Source organism: Cavia porcellus, unplaced genomic scaffold (assembly GCF_034190915.1).
Source record: "Cavia porcellus strain 051 isolate PalLab524CR breed Dunkin Hartley unplaced genomic scaffold, mCavPor4.1 scaffold_1, whole genome shotgun sequence".
Lineage (NCBI taxonomy): Eukaryota > Metazoa > Chordata > Mammalia > Rodentia > Caviidae > Cavia > Cavia porcellus.
The window spans coordinates 17,577,803-17,587,641 of record NW_026947484.1 but is presented as its reverse complement, the minus strand read 5'-3'; the positions used below and the strand labels follow the sequence as shown (position 1 = coordinate 17,587,641).

General features: G+C 54.4%; 1 protein-coding gene across 3 annotated transcripts in view; it reads left to right on the top strand.

Annotated features, from left to right (window-relative positions):
* The first annotated feature begins 4,709 nt into the window (after window positions 1–4,709).
* Pax3 (paired box 3) overlaps window positions 4,710–9,839 on the top strand; it is an 89,933-nt gene continuing 84,803 nt past the window's right edge. For 2 of the 3 annotated variants that reach the window (XM_063245816.1, XM_003463989.2), the window contains exons 1-4: window positions 4,710–5,063; window positions 6,136–6,371; window positions 7,695–7,824; window positions 8,847–8,981. In XM_063245816.1, coding sequence (XP_063101886.1) covers window positions 4,979–5,063; window positions 6,136–6,371; window positions 7,695–7,824; window positions 8,847–8,981 — 586 coding nt within the window. In that variant the 5' untranslated portion in view covers window positions 4,710–4,978. The remainder of the gene's footprint in view (window positions 5,064–6,135; window positions 6,372–7,694; window positions 7,825–8,846; window positions 8,982–9,839) is intronic. The other variant, XM_005001033.2, reaches the window with a different exon arrangement.

The window sequence follows — 9,839 nt, the reverse complement described above, 5'->3', positions numbered from 1 at the left end:
CTTTTAAACCCGAGGGCTGCGGGTGCTGGGCTCACTTACAGCCTGTGGGCTCGGGCTCCTGTGACCCCATTGTGGCTTGTGGGGAGACCCTGGGTTTGGACAATCGTCTCCCAGATTTTTCTTCTTGCTCCTTGCCGTTAGCTTCTCAACCCCGTCCCGTCCCTCCGGCTGAAATCCGTCTCCCGGAAAATTTCCTGCAGGAGTTGAAAAGATCTGGGCTGAGAGGGCCTGGCAGCTGCCTGCGCTGGGTCAGACTCCGAGGCCCGCAGAGTGAAGACTGCGCGCCCCCATCCGAGGAAGAGGCCGTGAGCTCCGCTCCCACCCCTGCCCTTCTGCTCTCCTACCGCGTCGCGCAGCCGGCCTGACCGCGGACACACATTTTCCAGAGTAGCAAGGGACTTCCTGGGCAGTCGTGTGCCTGCCTTTTGCCCCAGAGGCCCACAGTGTGCTCACAACCCCTCCAGGGCCTCAGCTTTCCTTCCTCAGTCCTCCGGCTCTGTTTGGCAGCCTCCACGGCGCTCAGATGGCCCAGGCTGTGCCCCTGTGTCACTGCCCAGACGCTACAGGCACACAGCAGTTAACGAAGTTCTTTTCTAAACCTCAAGTCCCAGTGGACTCTTAGTTCTACAGAGGTAACTAACTTTAGTTCTTTTCCAAGACCTTTCTTCTCCTGGAGTAGTGGGTTCTGGTGTCTTGGCTTTCTAATTTGCATAAAAATTTTCAGAGACCCAAAGGAACTTCTGTAGGAAACCAGAAGCTGAGAGATTAATTTTCTGCCTTTCAATTACTTTTTCCAACTCTCTCCTCTCTCCTTCTTGCCTTTTCCCCTTCCTTCCTTACTTCTTTCCTCCTTCCTTTCCTCCCTCTCTCCTACAAACCATGCAGAAGCTGCTCTCATTCCTGCGATCCCTGGGCTGCAGGGTCACCGCAGGGGCCAGCCCACGGTGCTGGTCAGGCCACATTTCATCGCGTCACCAGGATCCTCATCCAGTTCAGAAATCCTAACTCACCCCCTGACTTTCTGATGTGGGGAAGGCGGCGCCAATGCTTTTGACAAGTAACAGCAAGGGGCCTAATGGGTCGCTGGGCCTCAGCAGCCTCGAATTTAACCAGCACATTGACCAATCCCTACCTTCGCATCCAGCCAGGAAGCTCATGACCAGGAATCTGGAGTTTTAATTTCCTTCCTGGGAGCCTGGGGTAGCCTTTTGGTTGGACTAAGGATTTAGCGGGATCTGCCCAACCTGAGACTGCAGTCCTGAGTTGAGCCCGGGGCTGGCCCAGACACCTGGCTCCTCGATGTCAGACCTATCCAAGCTCCCAGTGCTGGGAGCCTGGCTGGAGCAGCCCAGGTCACCTCCTGGACCCCACCCATTGCCCTCCTCCAGCCCTGGGCATCTGGGTCCTGATTCTGCACAGATCATAACTCTGCTTAAAGAGTGACATCTTCTGTCAGAGGCTTGCAGAAGCCCGTGAGCCAAGAAACACTTGCTTGGGGTCCCTAGTCTGGCACCGGCACCTCCGGGGGAGTTGCTAGCAATGAGAACGTAGATCAGTCCTGCAAACACTGGGAGAGCCTTCACCAGGCAGGTGCCTCCTCTGAGACAGGGACAGCCTGCTCACTGTCACCTGAAGTGCCTCTGAATCCGGCAGAGGAGCAAAGGAGGCAACAAGTTATTTTCCTTTTTTAAAAACCCCTTAATTATCCTACTGTTGTCCTCTAGGCTCCAGTTTCATTTTACAGGTGAGCGGATAGCACAGGTAGATTCCAGGTCCACTCAGGGAACTCTACTAGGGACTCCCCGACTCTTTCGGGGTAGTTTGTCAGCCTGGGGAAATGCTGCTTCTCTAAGCCCTGCCCAGGCTGCAGGACACTGGCTCTCTCCTTCCAAGCCCCACCATGGGGTTTTGCCAATTAACACCTACACAGTGGCCAGTTCCAAACTTGTGGCTTGCTGGTTGGCATCTAGGTGGTGATGCCTTTCTCCATTTGAGGAGTTGGGGGGGGGCGTGACTTCTGGAGACTCTTTAGAAAGAAGGGGAGGCCCAAGCCTCGAAGACTTGACAGAGGAGTTGAAGCATCCAACCCTGGTGTCCTGTGCTGTGTGCTTTAAACCTCTGTGGGAGCCGAAGGCCCTCTTGTGACCTGTTGCACAGGCTTCTGTCAAGTCCCTAGCTCTGGGCCTGGTTTGGTCTGGTGGCAAGTGGATGGCACCAACAGGGGACCCTTAGTCCACATCCATAGCACTGGCCAAAGAAAATGTGGACTCTGGAGGTCTTTGGAATGTGGACTCTGGAGACTCAGCTGTTGACAGCCTGAGGGTGACCATGTACCCACCTCTAGAGCTACAGGGCTCTCCTGGTATAAGGGTGAAGCTGATTCTCTGGCTATACAGAAGCCTCTGAGCTCTCAGCAGGGGAAGGCTTTGGAAAGAGGAGAGAATGGGTCATCTTCCCAATTGGGAGCTTTAGGCCCCCAGCATTCACACAGGCTCAAGCTAGGTGCTTCCCATTTTTTAAAAAATATTTTTATAACAAATGGCAACTGGTTTATAAATGTACTACCAGAACCCACACACACTGGAGAGTGGTCTCGGTATCCTGGGGAGTTGGGGATGCAGTATCCTGGGAGAGAATGCACTACTGGAGAGCACAGATCAGCACTGCTGAGCAGCCTGGAGACGGAACTTGGGCTCAGAAACAAATGAGACCAGCCGTGGTGTTTCTGGGTTGCTCACTTTGGATATCAGAGTTCCCTCTAGCTGAGTTTTGAGCCATGTTTGCCAGGTGGAAATCTACATTAGGTCTTTTTCCTCCCCTTCCTTTTACCTCCCTCTCAGTCTTTTGGAGGTAGAAAACTTGGAAAAGGTCTATCTCCTTGGATACTGTTCATGAGAAGTGGCCTAGGAAACAAGGACAGAGAGAGACCTTGGTGGCTGACTTTCACTCTGCCCTCAAAAAGGAAGTGAGAATGTTTCTCCCCTGACAAATTGAATCATTTGATGTGAAACTAGGTTAAGCAGGGCTCTGTTCCAAACAGCTTCCCCATACTCTGAATGCACATGCTCTTCCCGGGTGGATGGATGGATGGGGAAGGGGTTTCCTAGAATCCCCACGGGCCTGTCTCAGCTGCTCTCGGGGTCTACTAAGCCTTTTGGCATCAGGCCTAGGAGAAAGCTTGTCTGTTTTCTCCCCCGGGAGTGTTTTTGTTGTTGTTTTGTTTTTTCCTAAAGGCTGACTTGGGGACTGCTGAACAGCTATACTTTATGCCCTCCCCCTCTAGCCTTCGGAGTTTGCTTTAATGAGGGGGTGGGCAAGTAGGGTTGGGGGCCTGAGTTCACATCAAAACTGTCAAAGGAAAGGGAGAGGGGACAGAGAGAGAGAGGGAGAGAGCAGTGGAGAACTCCAGGGCAGGAAAAATTCAAAAAATCGTAAAAGGAAAAGGGGGAACTTGAAGCTCAGAAGTCATTGTTTCCTTTATTTCAAAGGGAAAAACCTGCCCGATTCTCATCCTTTTGATTGATTAAGGCCCTGAATACCTCGAGGCCCCGGAGTGACAGTCATTGAATAGACTTGAGCGAATAAAGCCCAGTGCAGAACGCGGGGCTGGCACTCGGGGGTGTAAAGGAGGCGAGTTCGCTGGCACTTACCAAGTTATAAATAAAGGGCTATGCACAATGGTACCTTCTCTAAGGACAGACAGTCTTTACAACACTCCTGGCGTCATATCCTGCTGGGGACACTTCAGCTCCTAGCCAAGACTTCACTCCTTTTATTTTTCCAGCAGTTTAGTCTGAATGCCATAATAAATTCCTGAGAACAAACGCCGCAGCCGGGCAAACTTTAACATATAGATGCATCTCTGCGTCAGGGACCTCCACATGGAGATTTAGAATCCCAGCTTCTCGGAGTAGTTTTTAAATCAAGAAAATGAGATCCTCTCCTCAACTAACAATCCCATAGTTTAGCGGCTGGCTGCCTGGGCCTCAAGAACGTCACTCGCCCCCACCCCTAGATTAAGAAGACAAAAGAACATTACAGGGACACCCCCCACACTCTCCCTGGGAGGAACCCCGCTGGGAGGATCCCCTAACAAGCCCAGGCTTAGGGGTACTGCGCAGAAAGGCGCGGGGTGGGGGGGGGAGCATACTTCTCTGGGGGTCCCGATGCTTTCTTAGAAGGACGGCGCTCCCTGCAGGTAGTAAACCCCGAGAGAGCCCCGCAGGTGAAAGGGGATCCCTAGGGACAGATTGAGAAGCCTGAGAGAGAACCGCAAACACAGAGAGACTCACAGAGAGACAGACTAGCAAGCCAAGGAGGGCGAGCAGAGACGCGGCCCAGAGAGTGCCTGGCAGAGCCCGAGCCGCCTCTGCACCCTCCGCGCTCCGGTCACCCGCGTGGCGCTCTCTCGGGAAGGGGCGCACGCGGGTCCCGTCGGGGCCGGGGAGGCCTGGGCGCTGTCAGGGATGGGAAGAGAAAGTGGCCGCTGTCGCCCAATCAGCGCGTGTCTCCGCCACCCGGGACGGTCTCCCCGTCGGCCAATCGCAGCTCAGGGCTCCTGACCCAGCTTTGGGTGAAAGAACTAATAAATGCTCCCCAGCCGGGATCCCCGCACTCGGTGTCACGACGGGAGGAGACTCGCCGCGCTCCAGCCGCGCCCCCTCCCCGCCGGCCGCGGCGCCCCGAGCCCCCTTCCAGCGCCCCCGGCCGCGGGGCGGCCCGCCCGGAATCGCGCCCAACTTTTGCGCCCTGGGTTGGGGGTCCCGGCCTCGGAGCTCCCCGGCAGCCGGCCCCGGCCCGGTCTCCGGCCCCGGCGGACAGGCGCTCGCCGCCCGCCTCCCCGCGTCCACCCTCTCCCCGCCGCCTTTCGGGGAGGAGCTCCCCGCGCCCCGGAGCCTCCGGAGTCCCCGCCACGCCGCTCGCGCCCGTCCCTGTCGCCCGCACCTGGATATAATTTCCGAGCGAAGCCGCCCCCAGGATGACCACGCTGGCCGGCGCAGTGCCCAGGATGATGCGGCCGGGCCCGGGGCAGAACTACCCGCGCAGCGGCTTCCCGCTGGAAGGTAAGCAGGGCCGCGCCCGGGGCCCGGCCTGGACTCGGCGTCCGGGGAGCCCGGTCCCCCGGCAGCTCCCGCCCCGAGGAGCCAGGGCTGGGCCAGGCCCGGCTGGAGTCTCCGTCTGCACGCGGAGCGGAGGCCAGGCCTGCCCGGGCCGGGTGCGCTGTGCCCCGCAGCGCTGGAGACAGGCGGTGGGAGTGGGGGCGACCCGCTTCGGAGGCCCGAAGCAACTTTGCCGCACGCAAAGCCATCTTCGAATTGTGGCGGCTGCGGCTCAGAGTGCGAAATTCTTGTTTCTTTGGGGAGAATTTCCTGATGGTGGCTGACGCAGCGCGTGTTAACTTAAATTGAATTATTAATTATTATTACTATCGATTATAGTTCCATTCACCTCAATCTCGAAGTCCCTGTTATTTGTTTGAAAATCTCCCTTCGGGTTTCCCTAGAGACTCTGGGAACCCCTGGGATGTAGGAAGCCGTGCTAACTGGACCCTACCAAACAATCTGCCGACACTGGGCGCTAAGGAGGGATTCTGGCGGCCCCAATGGGGAATGGGTTGACCTCTGGTAGCCTCTGTCTAGAGGTGTAACAGGTGACAGGCGCTGTCTCCTATACTGCCTTTTGGGATTCTCTCTTTCTCTCTCTTGAGTTCTGCAAAAGCCAAGACAGAACCCCCAGGACTGTCAGCTCACCCAAGACCCCTGGGGCAGCCCCGTGGGTCCGATTTGGTGGCAGCTCCTGTTTTTACGGCGAGGCAGACTCTGCAGGGACCCCGAGGTCTTCCTCTGGCTTGCCTGCCCTCGCGGACCCACGAGAAGGACAGTTCTGGAGCGAGTTACCTTGCCCCAGTTCCTCTCATTACCCTAGATGATCTGCCCCTGAGTCCTTAATGATTTGAACAAATGAGACTGAAAGCGGGTCTGGGGCCAGAGGCTGGAAGTGGAGAGTTTCAGCTGTCACGTGCGGGATGGAGGGAAGAAAGCCCTTCGAGGTGAGGTAGGTTCTTCCTCACCGTGCTTTCTGTTCCCCCAAGTGACTCTCCCTTTGCTTCTTTCTTTTTGTCGCCTTCTCTGCCAGTTTCTACTCCACTTGGCCAGGGCCGGGTCAACCAGCTTGGTGGGGTCTTTATCAACGGCAGGCCGCTGCCCAACCACATCCGCCACAAGATCGTGGAGATGGCCCACCACGGCATCCGGCCCTGCGTCATCTCACGCCAGCTGCGCGTGTCCCACGGCTGCGTCTCTAAGATCCTGTGCAGGTACCAGGAGACGGGCTCCATCCGTCCTGGGGCCATTGGCGGCAGCAAGCCCAAGGTGAGCGCTGTCCTTGGCCCTGCCGCCTGCTGGCCTGCAGTCGCCAGATGGGGGAGGAAAGAAGGGCTGGGAGCAAGGGGTGCTATCCGGGCTTCCGAGGAGCTGCTCTCCAAGTCCGTGAGAACGCCTGTGCGCGTGTGTGTGTGTGTGTGTGTGTGTGTGTGTGTGTGTGCGTTTTGGACAGTGGAATCAGCTCTGCCTGAGGCTGATGCTCCTTGAGGAACTATGGGAAATCTCCAGCTTCTTTTGCAAAGGAAAAATAACATTTTTTTAAATGTCTGGGAACTCTGGGTTTCTTTCTCATCAAGTTACTATAATAAATACTGAACTCCCCGAGCTGTAAGCCTGTGGGCTCCTACCTGTTACCTTTCTTGCTCAGTTCACTCCCCAGCCCCACCCACTGTGTGTGCTGTCCTTTCCCAAAGGAATCTAAGCAGTCTTTTTTTTTTTTTTTTAAACTGTTTCTCCCCCAACCTCCGTTCCCTTCTGTGTAAATTGGTTTCTAAGAGCCAAAAGCCAGGGCAATTAGTTTTCTTTGGAATAAGCCTGAGTACTCTCAGTTTTTAAAATTGCAGTTCGGTGCTACCCCCGGAGTATTTTGGTGCTTCTTAGGGGAGAGGCTCGCACAGGGCCTGTCTTTGCTTCTGCTTTGAGGGGAAGCCAGTCTGACTTTGCAGCTTCCGTGGGACAAAATCAAGAGGGTTAGAGCACTGTGGAGACTTCTGTGTCTGGTCCTCTCTGTTCTGTCCTGAACCCCTTGTTCACCTAAGAATCTTTGCAAACACTTTTTATTTGAGTGGGGTTGAGGTGAAGAGCCAGTGTCTCATCTTATACATACTTGCTTTCCACTGTAATTTAAAACAAACAAAAAACAGGCACTGAAACTTTTGCATGTACATCCATTCTTCTCCGTAGCTATGATCTTCTTGCCCTTTGGCACGGCACAAGTTGCCTAATTTGATTTTTGCAGCCCTCTTTGAAGCATTTCCTTTTTTAGTTTCATTTTCGTGTTGCTTCAGTGTAAGGACTTGCCTTTATTTCCCCGGATCAGCAACGCACAGCCTCCGCCCCTAGATGTTCTCATTCTGTATTTAACCGGGTTGTCTGAACTTATCTAGGCAGGTGGAGGGTCCCGGGGCTGCTTTGGAGTGGATCACCTCCTTCCGGCCTCAGAAAGTTGCGGTTGTTTGGCTAAGAAAGGGGGGCGGGCATGCTTCCCAGGCTATGCAGCCTGGACCTTCCGGACAAGACCAAAGGCAGTGGGACCATGGTGCCTGGCCCAGAGTACCCGGTACCAGCGCCGGCCCGCCTGTTCTCTTAAAGCAGGTAACAACACCTGATGTGGAGAAGAAAATTGAGGAATACAAAAGAGAGAACCCGGGCATGTTCAGCTGGGAAATCAGAGACAAATTACTCAAGGATGCAGTCTGCGATCGAAACACCGTGCCCTCAGGTACGAAGCCCATCAGCTTCTCCCAGAGGTGGAACCATCAGTCAGCCACTGTTACCCAAGGGGGGTCTTCCCAGCCCCGATCACCCCAATTATGGAGGCCACCTCTCCAAGGGCCTGGAACATTCACAAACCAGAGGTTTCTGGGGGTCTGTAGACCTCAGTGTGAGGTGTTCATCCCAGGGGAGGAAGGTCTGAGAGACTGCCACCTAGGGCTCCCCAAAGAGACTCTCCATCTGGAGGAAGGGGGGCCAAGTGTTTATTAATACTCATTCCCCTTTTAAAGAGAAACAAATGTTTTGGTAACCAAGCTGGCTGAGACCTTGCCACGTGCTGAAGGAGGGCAGGGAGTGCAGGTCACCCCGATTTTCCCTGAGAGTCCTCAGAAGCTTTTGGGAGCCCCAGAAGACTGGGGGAGGCAGAGGGAGAAGGATCAGCACAGGGCCAGTGCGAGGGTGCGTGGCAGAGTTTGTTTTTAATTAAAAGGAAAACTCCCTTTTCCCCCTCTGCGAGAACGATATATTTCAGAGCATGGATTTGTTTACTATACTGGAATCTGGAAAAAATAAATGAGGGAAGAGTGCTTTTTCTTTTGATTTTTACAATAGGAAACGATTCTGCAGTTGAAATTTAAGTCCTGTTTACAGCCTCCAAAAGTTGATTTGGAGGGGCCAGGTCCTGTCGCTTAGCCGGAATCGCGGGGCCCAGTGTCTTCAGGTGGGGAGGAGTCTTCAGGTGGGGAGTGCAGGGCTGGCTGGAGGAAGAACTCTCCAGGTCGGGGCCCTGGAGCCCCGCCTGGGGTGCGGAGTGAGGAAGCACCCGCTTCCTGCCAGGACCACAGAAACAGTGATAGCATTTCTAGTTCTGATTTGGAGGTGCTTTCAGGCTTTCTGTACCTAGAAGGCCAGAAAAGGGCACTGGGGGGTTGAGCGGGAGGACAGGCGGGGCCGGGGTCCGAAAGCCAAAGCCGTGGCTGGAGGTGTGGGGCTCAGTCGGGTGCGCGCTCTTTCTCCTCTTGTCCCCAGTGAGTTCCATCAGCCGCATCCTCAGGAGTAAATTCGGGAAGGGCGAAGACGAAGAGACGGACCTGGAGAGGAAGGAGGCGGAGGAGAGCGAGAAGAAGGCCAAACACAGCATCGACGGCATCCTGAGCGAGCGAGGTGAGCGGCGCGCTTGGGTTGGGCTTTGCGAGCCAGAGACCAGAGAGACGCTATTTAAACAAACATCTTCTCTATTCTAATTTTAAAATTTTGTAAATCTTTCTCCGTACCACTTGTGTCTAGGACTGCTAATTGCGCTGTAAGGTGCTGAGAATCTGTGTGTGTGTGTGTGTGTGTGTGTGTGTGTGTGTGTGTGTGTAAATGGTCTTTTGAGGGATTGGGGTATAGATTAGGGAGACAGAATATTTAGAGTTCCTGAGCCTGAAGTAGCTTTTGTACTCTCAAGTAAAGCCAGAATTTCTGAGAAAGGGAAGGAGAAAGAGAGAGAGAGAGAGAGAGAGAGAGACACCTGAGGTTGCCCACATCTGCCTTATGTTTGGTTTTTCATACATGCATGCGTGTGTCTATGTGTGTGTGTAAGGTGACTGTTTTTGATTTGTTTTTAAATTGGTTTTCACGTGTGAGGGCATTTAACTTGCATGTATCTGGGAATCACAAGTCAAGGGATCTGTTTTCTTGGGTCCTTAGCACTGGTACCCCTTGTCTCTCAGGGGTGAAGACCACCCACTCCATGTTGGCTGTGGCCTGTCAACACCAGGAGGAAATCTCCCCCAGGGAAGCAAGAATTGCAGCCAGCTTCCCCTTTACCTGTGCTTAGAATCATCTTTGAAGAGAGATAGATAGAGAGAGAGAGAGAGAGAGAGAGAGACAGAGAGAGAGACAGAGAGAGACAGAGACAGAGACAGAGAGAGAACAGGCGGGCGCTGATGTTTTGAGAGGTGAACTAGGAAAGAACATTGCTGCAGCAGGAAGGGAAGTTTGGTCTCAGTGTCTTTAGCCTCGTGATAGTTGATAGTC